Raw genomic sequence first — 15,816 nt, 5'->3', positions numbered from 1 at the left:
TACCAACACCTGTGTACTTTCATTTTAGCCGCCTTTACGTTCTCCAAGGTGGCCTCGCCCAGCAGGAGTGGAGGGTGCCTGAGCTGTTGCACAGACTACTGAAATACTTGGAACCCAAGCTCACCCAAGTTTACAAAAATGTCAGGGAACGAATAGGGAGGTGAGGATTATTGCCTGTGGTGGTTGGTTATCCTTTTTTTTTTCCCCTCGTTCGTTTGTTTTTGGTTGATTATTTTAATAATTTTATTGGGGGCTCGTACAACTCTTAGCACAATCCATACAGAGTATGCTTCTTTTTTAATGAAACTTATCTAGCATAAACTCACTGCCATCAAGTCAGTTTTGACTGACAGCAACTCTATAGGAAATGGGTTTCAGAGTCTGTGACTCTACAGGTATAGAAGATCTCACCTTTCTCCTGAGCTCCTAGTGGTTTCGAACTGCTGAGCTTGTGCTTAGCAGCCCAGCATATAATCCGCTATGCCACCATGGCTCCTGACACCTAGCATAGTGCTCATTCGTTATGTTGCCATTGAATTTTTTGTGATCCCCTATTCATAAGATTTTTGTTTTACTTTGAAATCGGAAAAGAAACAGTACGTGTGGACTTAGGGCATCAGTGTGCTTCACCAGCCAGTTCTTAAAGACTGTAAAATAGGCGTCATTGAAGCCCCCTTCTCCTAGGAATAATCTCAGGGAAATTTGTTTTAGTTGAGGCATAACTCTCCCCCCCCTCTTCTTAGGGAGCCATAATTTTTGAACCTTCATAATATTTCTAATGTAGGGGAGAAAATTTATTTCTAGTGTAGGATCTGTTCTTACTATTATGTGCTATTTTATTTATAGTGTGTTGACCTACATATTCATGATAGATGTTTCTTTGCCAAACACTGCACCAACGACATCCCCTCGTGTCCCAGAGTTTACTGCTCGGATCCTAGAGAAGCTGAAACCGCTCATGGATGTGGACGAAGAAATTCAAAACCATGTGATGGAAGAGAATGGCGCTGGGGAAGAAGATGAACGGACTCAAGGCATCAAACTCTTAAAGACTAGTGAGTGACTAAAGTTAGCACTCATTCGCTCACTTGAAAACAGACCTTTGTATTGTCCTGTTGTATTTTTTATTTTTTAAAAAAATTGAGGTGCTAAAGCAGTGGTTCTCGGCATTCCTAATGCCACAACCCTTTCATAAAGTTCCTCATGCTATGGTGAGCCCCCCAACCATAAAATTATTTTCATTGCTAGTTCATAACTGTAATTTTGCTACTGTTGTGAATCGGGAAACCCCTGTGAAAGGGTCGTTCCAGACACACACACACACACACACACGTTGAGAACCGCTGTTCTAAAGCCTAAGCTGGAGGGTCATTTGTGTTGTGTTTACTATTGAAGAGTGCGTAGTGTGATTTGTGCTCTCTGTTTGTTTCCACATAGTCTTGAAATGGCTGATGGCAAGTGCAGGAAGAGCCTTCTCGACAGCAGTCACGGAACAACTCCAACTTTTACCTTTGTTTTTTAAGGTATGATTATGAGGGAAATAAAAATGCTTCTGCTCTTCATAAAGAATGTCTCTTGCCTGTGGCTAGTAAATTTAAAGACACCGAATTTCCATGGTACTGTAAGTAGTCACAGATGAATCAGTGGTTTAATACATGAAAATCTTGCAGAATATTGTTTCACTGATAGATATTTTTGTGAGTAGAGAAAAAATTGATAAGTCACAATGAGTTTTTAAAATATAGGATCATTTCTGACATTTTTCCTCAATGTGTAATCATCAGATCAAGTAGCTCTATATAATTGGTCCTAACAAATGCCTGCAGGAATCAGCTTGTCTGTGTTAATCATTTAGTAACATTAGAATGTTACTGAATAAAAGGCGTGACCTGGGGTGCTTCAACCATTCATTAGTCAGAACCTAGAGGAGCCCCGTGCTGTAGTGGTTGCATGTTGGACTTCTTCGACAAACTACAAGGTCAGCTGCTCAAAACTTCAGCTGCTGCTCAGGAGAAAGGTGAAGCTTTCTACACCCATAGAAAGTTTACTGCCTCGGAAACTAATTGGTGGACCCATGTCCTGTCCCATAGGGTCATGATGAGTCTGTATCGGCGTGATGGCAATAAGTAAAACTGAAGTTCCAGGCTGACTCATCCAACATCGTAGTTTCCAATCATGGTATCATTGACTTGACTTGGAAAACAGTGATATATTTTACCTAATTACTATCAATTAAGAAATGTAGGTCATTATTATTGTCATATATGGTACACTGAAATGTGTATTGGTTTGGGGGATGTTTTAAAATGGTGCACAAGTATGACAGTGTGCCTGCATTAAAACTTCCCTTGACACGGAAGCAGCATACCAACATAGGTGACCGTGAAGGGCAGAGGAGACCAGGTCTCCAACAACAAAGGTGGGGTGGTTGTGAGAATCACATCACCGTGAAAGAGGGGGAGTGCGTGATGGGGACCCAATGCCCATCTGTAGACAGCTGGACACCCCTTCCAGAGGGATAGTGTGGAGGAGATGGGCCACTCAGGGTTCAGTGTAGCAACAATGAAACTCAAAATCTTCCTCTAGTTCCTGAATGCTTCCTCTCCTCCCAATCATCATGACCCCAATTCTACCTTGCCTTGCGGACCTGGTTACACCAGAGGATGTACAGCGGTGCAGTGGGGATCTGGAGGCACAGGGAATCTAGGACAGACGAACCCCTCAACACCAGCGGTGGGAGTGGCGACACCAGGAGGGAAGGGAGTGTAGAAAGGGAGAACAGATCTCGGAGATCTATGTGTAACCTCTTCTCTGGGAGATTGTCAAGGGGGAGGTGGGTGAGGGGAGATGCCGGGGAGTGTAAGATAAGATCTAATAATTATTTATAAACTATCAAGGGACCAGGGGTGGGATCGGGGAGGGAGGGGGTCGGGGAAAAATAGGAAAACTGAGCTGATTCCAGGAACCCAATGGAAGGTGAATTATGAGAATGACGAGTGCAACGAATGTACAAGGGTGCTTTGCTCAATTGATATATGTACAGACTGTGATAAGAGCCTTATGAGCCCCAATAAAAAGATTAAAAAAAAACTTCCCTTGAATCTTATTTGGACTAAATAACCCAGTCATGAGACAGAAGTGGGAGATGGGGGTGCAGGACCTTAGATACATAAACATAAGCTGGTTAAAGATTTAAAAAATGGAAGGAAAAAACCCTACCCAGCAAACAATTACTGAAAGGGAGCAGGAAGAGGCCATTTTACTATCTAAGCCAAAAACTGCTGGAAGAGCTGGGAGATGGCATAAAATGATGAGAGGTGAAGTAGACTTACAATAATTATAAATGATTAGATTTATAAATCTAATAATTATAAATTATTAGAAAACAGTAACAGGGAATTTAAGAAACAAAAATAAATACATGGAAACCCACTTAAATAATGATTAAGTGGGGGGGGATACATAGAATTAAACAAAAATTAACAATATGCCAAAATACACGGGACACAGCAAATATGGTGGTCTGAGGGTATCCTTCATAGCAAATGCCTAAAAGCCGGACACACAGTCAACAACTTGTTCAAATAGAAAAGCAAAACTCCTGGAAGAAAGGAAACCATAAAAGCCAATTGGGAAGACCAGAAAGCAGTGTTTTTAAAAGGTTCGATAAGGTAGACTTGAATTGTCAAGACTGTCGGAGGAACATGAGAAGCTGCAAACAGCTGGCTGTATCAGACAGTTGGTTATATAAATGCCATTTTAGACATTATAACATCCAAGTGAGATAAGAGCTAAACAATACTGCAGAAGTTGGAAACGGACAAATTCCAAGAAACACAATCTACCTAAAATGAGTACAAAGGAAAAACAAAGCCCAGAACAGAAGTGATGGAAGGCAGACCTCTAGAGAAAGCAAGTAGACTAAGGGTTTGGGCTTTTTTTGGTGGGGGAGTGAGGGCGATGGTGTTGAGGTGGAGGGGAGAAGACATCAAGGAGTCCATGTAGAAAAAGAATGTTTGGAAACTGATTGTGGTAGCAATTGTACAGTTCTCCTTGATGTGATTGAACTATAAACTAAAACATAAAATAACTTTTGGAGAATTTTACCCAGGACTTGAGAGAAGAGTTGACGACAGCGCTTCCCCTCAGTTTCCCAAACCAAAGAGGAAGAAGTGTCTCCAGGTCATTGCATTAGGCCGGCAGTGTGTGAGGGTGCCAGAGCTGGGTGCAAACCCTCCTGGATGAAAAATCCCCAGTGTTCCTCATGAGTGTGGATTGGAGTTGACCAGTTTGGCGCAATGTAAACTTGGATCATGGAGCTTATCAACGAACAAATACATTTAAAATCATAAGCCTGAATTGGATCACCAAATGAGACACATGCAAAGTTTTTACAGCCGTGTCAGGCACATCAAACCAGTCGGTCTCAAGTCAGTTGTTTTGTTTTAAGAATCAAAGAGCTAAAATAGAGGCTATGTAAATTCCCAACTAAAATCCAAAAATTAGCTAAAAGCCCAAGTAAGACGAGACACCTTATCAAGAAAAAATTTTTTTGAGTGTTTCCTACACACACACAAAATAGGATAGAAAATGCATTATAAACTTGTAACAATGGCAATAGGTTGATTCTGGTACATACATACATAGCTTAAAACCACTACCCCACCAGATAGCATGCATAAATACCTCTTCCCTGTTTTTCTGTTTCCACTTAATGTGTTTTAAAAAAAATACCTAACAGCAACTTGCATATAAAGGATAAACTACGTTTCAGTTGAAGCTTCCATTTTTCTCATGTAGTTGGAAAAAATTGATACTGAAGTTGAAGCAATGTATTGTACACAATGCCTACCTGTAGCTAAAATATAAATAGTGAAGGGGAAAAAATTACTTAAAGGGAGCATCTTGTTTTTTCCATCTCTCAGAGTGGAACTGTCCCCATGGGTTTTCAAGTTTGTAAAATCTTCATAGAATGAAAAGCCTCCTCTCTCTCCCACTAACTAGCCAGTGGTTCCAGACGGTTGGCCGTGCAGTTCGCAGCCTAGTGTGTACCCACCGGGCTGCTTGACCCTTGTTGCGCTCCTTTGCTTTGTAGACTCCATTAACGGGGTTGATCTGCCATAGAGAGGGGCGGTGACACCATTTTCACTCATTCTCCTTGTCCAGGGGTCTCCTTGTCACAAATGAAATCAAAATTCCCATTGGTGGTTTTTCATTGGGATGGAGTTAAATTTATGAGTTTTTAATAGCATGGCAGAAGTAACAATTTATTCAGGAATAGAGAATAGTAAATATGAAGAAATCTGGTATGTTGGGTGATTAACATACATTGAATAAGAATGTGTACTAAATGGCCTTGTACTTCTGTTTGGTTGTAACCAATTGAGGGAAAGCCTCATTTTAGCAAATGTTGATTAGTGAAATTACTACCATCAAAGCTATTTATCCATCAGAATTACAGTTGAGTGTGTATGACTGTACACTAAGCTATTAATTGTAGCACTGTTGCAAAAGCAAAAAAAGTAGAAACAAAGTATTGTGTCAGGAAGGACTCTGGATAAATTATGCTACATTCTGTACATACTGATATGGCATGTTCTTCAAGATACATTGTTACTTGACAAAAGCAGTTAGAAGTGTATTCCATTTGCTCCCATTTAATCAATAAAATGGAAGCTATAAAATGGGAGTCGTGGAAGGTAAAGATTATCTGATGTCTTGTCCTGTGGGCTTGTTTGGGGACCCACATAAATAGTTTAAGTATTTTACATAACCATCAAACAAAGTTAAATGACAAATTTAACTTCTTTAACAGAAAGAAGCTACAAAATGAAATACACGAACCTCACTATGTATCTTGTCTAGGGGACAAATACCAGAACAGTGACTTGTAAAACAAATTCATACCTGTCATGTGTAATACGCTGTTGATAGTAATATATTGCTTTGGTAGTGTCTTGTGTGTTATATAATAAAATGACAGATAGTAACTGTTAATAGTAACACAAAAAGTTTATCATGAGTTACTAGAAATACAGTATGAAGTACTTCAAAAGTTTATGGAAGTTTTTCATTACCTCCATGTTTTTGTTTTTGCTTTAAAAAATTCTGAAACCCTTGGTAAAACCTTAGAAATATAAGTTTGGAATAAAAACTGAATCTGAGCTTGGGCCTCTTTAGAAAGCTGTGCTATTCCCTAGCTTTCTCCGCCATGAAGATCTGTAAGCCGCTCGCAGTCTTCCTGGGGAAGCAGGTTTGCTGGAGAAATGGTGTTCCCAAGTGGGAGCCCGGTGTGTTCAGGGTGATGTGGGCCAGCCAGCCGAGCGATCATAGGAGCTGGGGCTGAGAGGCTCCTACCCGGCAAAGAGGAAATTTGAGGAGCCATAGAAGAGTACTTTCAGTGAATTTAAACCACCACATGTTAGGAAAATTCACAGTTTCATAAATTTTATTAGAGCCAATGGTGAGCCAAAAATTAAGATTATCCAGATGATTTTCCTTTTAAAGGAGGAGTTTGACTCAGGAGTTTATTTTATTGTTGTTATTATTAACTATTCCATATACTAATATTTTTTAAACTATTTGTATAGAATTTTTCATAGAAGTTGTTAAAATAAAATGATTTCCATCTACATCTTTGGTCTGATTGTTTTCTAGATTGCCCCGGTGGAAAATGACAACAGCTACGATGAGCTGAAAAGAGATGCCAAGTTATGTTTGTCACTGATGTCTCAGGGGCTGCTTTATCCACATCAAGTGCCTTTGGTACTTCAGGTGCTAAAACAAGTAAGAATGGCCATCTGTTAAAATACAGAAGTTTTTTCAGTTGGGATTTTGGGTTACCAGCCTAAGAATTCCACAAAGCCAACTGCAGTGCACAGCACATCATCTGGGTGTTTGTTTATTTGTTTCAATTCTATTTAGTGTGAGAAAAAAGATCAAAGAAACAGACCTAGATTGTGTCCCTGGCTCTGCCACTGACTTCTGTGACCATGGTGGACACAGTGTCGCAAGCCAAAAATGTTCTCTGAATGTGCTAAGAGCTAATTGTTTAAGCTTCTTAAGAATAAGTGCTTATAAGGAAAGATGGTGGTGATTTCTTTTTACCATCTCCTTTTTTTTCCCCTAGTCACCACAGCCTGCTAGAAAGACCTACAACAACCAAGAAAACCCCTAAAAGCACCAAACCAACCCAGCACCCTTGAATCAGTTCCCACTCATAGTGAGAGAATGCCTCCTGAGTTCCCAAGACTGTACATCTTCACAAGAGCAGACAGGCTGGTGGTCTTGAACTGATGACCACTTAGTAGCTTAGCACCTAATCTACGTCACCAGAGCTCCTAGGGAGATCTTCAGGAGTCATATGTTTTCTGGATGCATGATTAGCATAAATATGGGTTATATAATACCGAAATGACCATGATTTATGGCTATTGGTGATAATCATTCATTTTGGCCACCACTGAAAAAATGGTGGTTTTTCGTGGTAAAGGGTAGTAGCTCTCAATCTTGTTTGCCTTCAGAACCCTTCCTGTTGCTGTACACAGTGAAATATAATGTGCGCATCCTTGGGACCACCGAAATGCTCACTTTGATACAATGTTAGTGAAGACCGTGTAGTCAATTCATGATGAGTCATTCTTACCTTCACCCATTTAAACGTTCTGAAGAGCTCACGTCACCGGACAGAGCTCATAGCATTTGATGTAGGCAGGAAGAGAAGGTGAGCCTGCTAGAACTGCACCTGTGACAGCAGATTAAATCAGAACATTCCAGTGTCGGTGCGCCCTTGCCCTTGTCCATCATCTCGTGTGCTCTTCGACATGTCTCACCTGTCCATCTTATTTCTAATTCACAGACCGCAAGAAGCAGTTCTTGGCATGCTAGATATACAGTCCTGACCTACCTCCAGACCATGGTATTTTATAACCTCTTTATTTTCCTAAATAATGAAGATGCAGTTAAAGATATCAGGTGGCTGGTTATAAGTCTTTTGGAGGATGAACAGCTAGAGGTAAAATTTTGTTTTAACAAATAGAAATTAAATTTTAAAACAGCATATTGTACCCGTTTGAAAGTGTTTGCACACTGATAAGCGATGTATTCTATTGAAGTCTAAGTCACAAAAAAACTGCTCTAATTTGAACAGAGCCTGAGGAGAGTAGTGTTAATATGCCCAACATGATTACCTATAGTGTGACTAGGAAAAAACATTTGGCACATGCTTGTTCTGACTTATGTTTAGTTTGACAAGTTACCTTTAGTGAACCAAAATGTTTTATCTGTGAATCGGTATGCTTCCTGCCTTTGTGACTACTGAGAATATACATAAAGACACTTTGAATAGAATGAAATTCTACATATAAATGCTAGATACTCTTATTCAGGAAAAACGTAAAGATAGCGGTGTTGTCCTCTTCTGGTTTTGGAGTGTAGATAAAGGTCATCTGATGCTGAGATTGACACTATGATTTTGTGCAAAAGGTAATTTATTAATTCAAACAACCTAATTAAGAAAATAGCATATTGCACGGAATAAGATGCCAGTTAAATTAGTCTTAGTAAAGAAAACACTGTATTTGTGAGATTTTTACTTTTAAAGGCACAGAAAACAGATTGTGCCCAAAGGAAAAGGGAATAATGCAAATTTCTCCACAAGTAGTATGTTTGTGAATGCTTTAATAATAAATTCAGTTTCTGAAAATGCCATTGTCTGTTTAAAGGACATGTGATATTCTGTAATCCCCAAACCAAACCCATTGCTGGAGCCATTCTAGTTCTTAGCAGACCTATCATACTGCTCCACGGGGCTTCTGGGGCCACGCGGCACTAGGTTGACAGTCACATGGTGCTCAGCCAGCAGACTCCACCAGCTGACCGTTGAGGTAGCGGCAGGTGCATTCAGCAACCCACCTGCAGGGCTCATTGTGGTAGAGAGTAACTGTAGTCATCAGCTGAGCCCTGTTTCAGATAGCACTTTTTAACACCATGTGCAGTCTACATTATTAGCATTTATAGAAAGTTTTCTTGAATTTAAGTGAAAATGTAGACGTGGATATATAGACAGAAGTGGATAGAAGTAGCTAAGCTAACCCATCCCCTTGTAAAATCAACTGCAGGTGTGTGCAGGCCAACCCTGCAACATGTCCCAGAAGTAAACTCCACTGTGAGGACAGTCATCCAGTTGGAGGTGTTGGAGCAGTTAATATCTGGAGAAAAATCCCATTTTCAAACTCAAATGTATTTCAGATATACTTAGGAAAGACTTACAGCGAAACTTTAGGAGAAAGTAAATTTGGATATTTATATAAGAACATGTTTTTAAACCTTAAGTTCTTGTTCTGTTGTAGGAGATTGAGTATTACAACTCTTCATTTTGTACTTGTGTAAAACAGTATCTCTAGTCTGACCACTGGAGATGGATCTGTTCAATTTCCACCATAGGTAAAGTTCACGTAGTAGTTTACATGCTTTATCTTTCGATTCATAAATAGGGGACCTATCCTGTCTCGATGTCACAAGCCCCGAGAGTGGGTCAGAGGGAAGGGCGTGGCTGGTGGGCAGTTCTTTCCATATTTGACATCATGGGACATGTGAACAGGTCGAACTGAGCATCCATTCATCTTGGGGAAGGGTCGGGTCTTCACAAGACTTAGAAACAAGCTAGATTTCAGCGTGATCATGCAGAACTTGGCATAAGTGCTTCTCCATTTTGGGCTTGAAGTCATCAAGGTGTATCAGAGTAGAAACTGCACTGTCCTCTGCACTTCACCTTGGTGTCCAACAGCTCCAAGTTTGAACTGCTCGCACGGCAAAGCGCAAAAAAAAAATCAGCTCGGTGTGTATAACTTTGCTCACAGTCAAACCAACCATCTGACTTGAGCCTGGCCCCGGACACAAAGGGGTGCCGAGTGCTTAGTGCATGAAAATATCCACCATTGCGCTTCTGTTGCGTAAAATATTGTAACCATGGCTCGAAAGAAAGGTAGTGTAGTGACAGCAGCCGTTTTCCTAGGGGAAAACCAAGAATCAGGACAGAGTTAAAGAAAGAAATCGTTGCGAGATTTGAATCAGGTTGTCACTGCTTGTCTGATTGCGCAGCCGAATACAACATGGCTAACTGGATGTGATCAACATTTGGGGAGGGGGTGGTGCTTAAGCGGTGAATGGAGCCAAAGGTGCGACATTGTTAACCATGAAACCAAGCACCCAGATCATCGAAGAGGTTGGAAGGTCACTGTGAATTTCGATGACTCAGAAACAAACCAGTGGCATTAGCAAATCCAAGACCGTGACGGGAGAAAGCCAGCTAAAAGCCCCCATAGTGAATGGCCGACGTGGGAGCAAGCACGGACCAGGCCCGAGTGTTCGAGGCTGGGAAATGCGAGCGGCTGGGCACGGGAAATAAAGATGAGGTCGATGTGTTATAGTTAGCATTTTGACACTTAATATACAGTACTGTATTTTGATATCTCAAGTCCTGTAATTACTGTGTTTTGATGGTTTAGGGGGTATTTCCACACCTTGGGGCTGTTCGTTGAGTTAAAGCCCTAGAAAATGGAATTTGTAAGTGTAATTTTGGGGCCTTGCAACCAATTCTTGGTTTTCGATTATATCTTATGGGGAAAATATCTTCAGCTCTAGAGCTTCTAGGTGTTGAAGCACAAATTTGGAGTGGATTCCCTGCATTTTTAACGGAACGGTGGTGATGACTGACAGCCCTGGTCAGCACTGTCGGCCAGCAGCGTGGGTAATAGTGCAGCTTCACCGCTATAGCCCCAAACCGCCGGCTGCCACCTCCTGTTGAGTCCAGAGTCCTTTTTGAAAACTTGCGCATCAGCACACCATAAAGTGTTACCCACAAATCTCGGAGTATTCTGCCTCAAACCCCACACCACCCTTCACCCGCTGTGCTCCTCCACCAGGCTGAGGCGCTAACAAGCCATTGTCTCTACAGGTTCGAGAAATGGCCGCTACCACCTTAAGCGGTCTCTTGCAGTGCAATTTCCTCACCATGGATGGTCCTATGCAGATTCATTTTGAGCAACTTTGCAAAACAAAACTACCCAAGAAGCGAAAACGAGACCCTGGCTCTGTGGGAGACACCATTCCTTCTGCAGGTAACGTTGTTGGTAGGAGGCAGCCTCACCCTTTGGGGAAGTAGCCAGGGCTGTGAAGACAAGCTCTGTTGTTACATCAACGCTAAGAGTGAGATGGGTGCAAGCGAACTTGTACAGCCGCGAGAAGTTACTGTGTCGGATCAGTTGTTTTCCAGGACAGACTAGAACTGCTGCTCCGACGTTTCCTGAGCTGTGATCTTTGTCCTGAGGAACTAACTGCTTGTGGGCACACACTGCAGACCTTTTGTTTAGGCAGAGCTACCACCATGGCTCATTTTAATTGTTGCGTACAGCTAACTAGTGTAATAAGCTAAGTCCACGCACTCACATCCAGATCGCTTTACAAAGGGACCACACCACACTCACTACCATTGAGTCAGTGCTGACTCATAGCGACCCGCTCACTGTCCGTCAGCCAGGGAGTCCCGTGGCGCAGCAGGGTAAGTGGTTCAAACCCATCAGCCGTTCCTGGGAAGAAAGGAGCCTTGCTGCTCCCAGGAAGATTCAGAGTGGCTCCACTCTGTTGTGCAGGGTTGCTGTACGTCTCGATCCGTTTGGCAGGAGTGAGTTTGGTCAATTACATGGCATAATTAAGACTTCTCGTGTAAGGCACTTCAGAGCTTGTTAAATGCACAACTCCGCAAAATCGAAAAAGTCTGCCAATGCCAAACCTGAATCTGTACACACCCAACTGTTTGTAAAATAACAAAACAAGCAGGTGTTTAGGGTGCTCAAAGCCTGCCTGCTTTACATAGTCCTTGAAACTGTACCCGCACATCTGGTGGCCCGGGGAAGAAATCATGATGCAGGAGTGCTAAGTACCCTGACCAGAAAACGCCCACTCTGCTGCCGAAGACCTCACATCTGGCCTACTCTAGCCCGACCCTGGCTGTGCTGCCTCGGTTCTGTGTGTGAGAATTGTGCTTTTAAGTGATTAACCGCTCTAGTATTTTGGTTCTGTGTAACCACGTGACATTGTTCACCATTTTTACCATTCCAAATTCCGTCTGGTTCTCGGCGTGTTAGCTGTACACACGGAATACATTTCCCGGAACATCTTTATGAAGCAGCAGTGAGACTGCAAACCCGGGTCAGCTAGTTGTAGTGCTGAAGATGAGTGGAGGACACGCAGACAGGGAGTCCCGTGGCTTGAGAAACACAAACATGCCTCAGGTGTGATCTGCTCGCCTCAGAAAGGACTCACTATGTGCAGGAGGCCCTTTCAGAGGTGCTGTCGAGGATTGATGGGAGAAAAAACGAAAGATTGCTTTTGTTTCTGGAGATGCCAAGTGACAGGCGTTAGCCAGAGGAGCCATTGTTGACCAGTCTTAGCACATCAAGAACCTCTCTCTGGGCCTACGTACAGCGGTGGTGGCACTGAACGGCAGCTGCCCGTTGTCTTGACAAACTCTGAAATGGTGGGTTATTTTGAATTCATCAAAATCCTGTGTGGGCATGTGGATCTGTTCACTTATTTTTGCAGATATTTTTCATTATTTGGTTCTAAAGGCAGCAGGTGGTTCAGCGGTTTCGACATGTACCTCTTGGTGGCATTAATGACATCCTGTGGCTTGTGTGGCCATTTTCACCGTCCTTTTGAGTCGTATCTGCCTCCCCGACTCATTCCCCCTCCCATTTTAAATGGAGAAGTTCGCACACGGGACACAGCTGGCGGCATAGTTGAAAATGAGCTTTGTGTTTTTGCTGTAGCACATACTAAAGAGCCTGGCATGCGTGTTGCTGTGTTCTGTGCAGACTTGGTCAGGCGCCATGCTGGAGTGCTTGGACTTGGTGCCTGCGTTCTTTCTAGCCCATACGACGTGCCCACCTGGATGCCCCAGCTCCTCATGAATCTCAGCGCACATCTCAATGACCCGCAGCCCATTGAGGTAAAACGGTGACGTGTTTTTGTTTATGGCTTGAATGTCAGTGCTTGAGAAATCATGCTTATTCATTTTCTGTACATTCTAAACCTCCGATAACGAAGCTATTGCCTCTGACGGGGCGTAAAAGCTTCATCTTGTTCCCATGAACTGACTCGTGGGTTCGAACCGCTGACTTTGTGGTTAGCAGCCCAATACCTGGAGTCCACTATATGCCCACCGGGTAGTAAAATCCTGCACAGACCTTGCTACAGTGTGTTTTGGAGGTCTTGTGGTAGACAGGACCGTATTGTACCTTCCTTCTCACAGCCGAATGGAAGTAAAGTGTTTTATCCGCCGGCACAGTGCTACACGTGTGCACCTGCTAACCAAAGTGCTGTGAGCCCACCAGGTGCTCTGTGAGCAAGACGTGGCCAGCGGCTTCGGTTGAGGTGCCAGCTCTGTCAGCCCTCCAGGGCAGTGGCGCTATGTCGGTTGAAGTGGACTTGATGGGTTTAATTAGAAGCAAGTACTCAACAGGAAATTGTTACTGTTTGCAGTCATCTACATAGCACTAACTTTGTCCTTCTTTGCTTCAGTAAACTCAATTTGTATTGAAACTGGTTTAATCATGTGGCCGTACTTGGCTGCTAGTACTTCAGAAAAGTGAGCTTTGGGAAGGCAGGGTAGTTTTGTAACACTCAGGAATGGGTGAGATCTACGTCCCAGAGGCTCACTGGCCATATCGTAAGTAAAATGTATATGGGTTGTCTACTCCACAGATGACTGTAAAAAAGACCTTATCTAATTTCCGAAGGACGCACCATGACAACTGGCAAGAACACAAACAGCAGTTCACAGACGACCAGCTGCTTGTTCTGACCGATCTCCTGGTGTCCCCATGCTATTATGCTTAGAACAGGCAAGTCGTCAAGAGTTCTGAGGCGAAAAAAAATCTGACCACCTCAGGCAAATGTCGTAACTCAGAGATCTCTTTCTCTCTCTGCCTCTCTCTGTCGCACATGCCTCTGAAGGCCAAGGCTTTCGCTCTGCTCATTGGGAGGTTCCTGTGTGCTGCAGTGCTCAAGGGCTTTATAAAGGGGGGCGGGGAGGCTCAGCAGCCTGGCCATACTTGGGTCAAAGAAAACAAGAAGGTTTACTCTCATTTGCCTCATGGGTAACTTCTGGGCATTTTCAGTTGCCCTGAGGTGTCTGGATTGTACAAATGTGTGAGAACATTCCATCGGGAATAATGAGGAAGCATTTTTACTGCAATCAAAGAATACCATTTCTTGGCCTCTCAGTTGGCTATCGTGTTGCCTAACTGCAGTGTCTCTCTCCCTTTTGGATGCAGACGAGTGGTCCTCAAGTGGCGCACCCCATCAGCACTCCCAGATCCTCAGGTTCCATCAGTGGCGGCGGCTCCCTGCCCGTCGAGCGCGCATCGTTGTGGCCTTGGTGTCTGGTCTCGTTGCTCTGCGTTCCACAGATTCCCCGCTGCCGTTCCATTTCCTCACTTGTGTGTCCAGAAGATTGATGACTTTTTCTTTGAGCATCAGGCAAAGTCTTAGACTAGACCAGACCGAGTCTAAGAACTCAGTAAGAAACCATTGATTTGGAATGGAGAGTTTCCATCTGTAAAACAGGTCTTGTCATTTCATTCTTCTCAGACTATTTTGATTTTTTTTCTTCTGCAAATGGCTCTTGGGTTTAGATGGTGGTCAGGCTGTGGCCCATACACCCGAAGCCCGAAGAGCCTTTGTTGGAGAGCCATGAAGAGAGGAGGAGAACAGGGCATGTCTCCGAGCTCACCCAGGGCCTGATAGATTGCTAGACCAAGGCACAGGCTTGAAGTCTGTGTCTACACGCTTCCCACAGACTGGAGTTTTTGGTGCTTAGTAGAGCCGGTTGCTGAAAGATCGGGGCATGGTGAATAATCTTTGGTTGGTTGATGTGTGTGTAAACAGTGTCTGATTTTGAAAATAAACAACAACATTAAAGGACTGACTGGTTGGTTTTTACCTGTATTCTTTACGAATATTATTTAACCCTGTTTGAAACCGTTCTAATTTACCTGAATGGAAGACTGCTGTATTTGTGGAAATGCTTCATTTGTTTTCTTTTTCTTTTTACCCCCTTGCCTGCAGAATCAATCGTTAAAGAGATGGTGTGTTTTGCTATTTAATTGACGTGTGTAACATGTCACATAGATGTGCAGGACTGTATAAACTAGCAGCAGCACTGGCAGCCTGTGTACAGATTGCAACCCTTCACATACCCTCATGCCATTCATCGCTGAGATACACCTGTAGCTCTTTATTAATAGTGATTTGGGCTTTTGTACCAAATAGATGCCATTTGTGTATGCGTGTGTGTTGTTTTAATTATTTTCTTGATATCATGTTACAAAAGCTGAGGTTGAGGTTTTGTTAGACTTTGTTTCGTTTGTTGTTGGAATGTGTTGGGTTTTATGTGGTTTTTGTTGGTTTGTTACATGCATCTTAACTGGTAGCACTATGTTTGCCTGTGACAAGTTTATGCAAAGTATCTCCTAGGTTGGGGTAATTCACAAGTTGATGAATGTCATCCTGCCACACACCCTGTACCGTCTTCCTTAAAGGAATCTGACAGTATGTTTTTAGTATCTGCTGAGTGACTCAAATACAGACCCATGCACCGCAATGGTCCTGAGAAGAAGTAGTTCGGTGTCAGCATACACAGGCATCTCCCTATATAGAGTAGTGCCAAAATTACTTTGATTGTGTAGCTAGTTTAAAAACCATTAAAGATGGTTTCTAACACCTGGCTTTTGTCTTCATTAAGAGGGAGAAGGC

General features: G+C 42.9%; 1 protein-coding gene across 1 annotated transcript in view; it reads left to right on the top strand.

The window, feature by feature from the left end:
• PSME4 (proteasome activator subunit 4) overlaps positions 1-14,982 on the top strand; it is a 101,907-nt gene extending 86,925 nt beyond the window's left edge. Inside the window, exons 39-47 of the mRNA XM_075536006.1 lie at positions 29-160; positions 847-1,055; positions 1,438-1,523; positions 6,658-6,786; positions 7,859-8,014; positions 10,958-11,120; positions 12,876-13,009; positions 13,765-13,904; positions 14,337-14,982. Of these exons, the coding sequence (XP_075392121.1) occupies positions 29-160; positions 847-1,055; positions 1,438-1,523; positions 6,658-6,786; positions 7,859-8,014; positions 10,958-11,120; positions 12,876-13,009; positions 13,765-13,899 (1,144 nt within the window). The 3' untranslated portion in view covers positions 13,900-13,904; positions 14,337-14,982. The remainder of the gene's footprint in view (positions 1-28; positions 161-846; positions 1,056-1,437; positions 1,524-6,657; positions 6,787-7,858; positions 8,015-10,957; positions 11,121-12,875; positions 13,010-13,764; positions 13,905-14,336) is intronic.
• Positions 14,983-15,816: the final 834 nt, after the last annotated feature.

This window comes from Tenrec ecaudatus, chromosome 17 (assembly GCF_050624435.1).
Source record: "Tenrec ecaudatus isolate mTenEca1 chromosome 17, mTenEca1.hap1, whole genome shotgun sequence".
In the NCBI taxonomy this organism is placed as follows: domain Eukaryota; kingdom Metazoa; phylum Chordata; class Mammalia; order Afrosoricida; family Tenrecidae; genus Tenrec; species Tenrec ecaudatus.
This window is presented reverse-complemented; position numbering and strand designations above follow the sequence as displayed.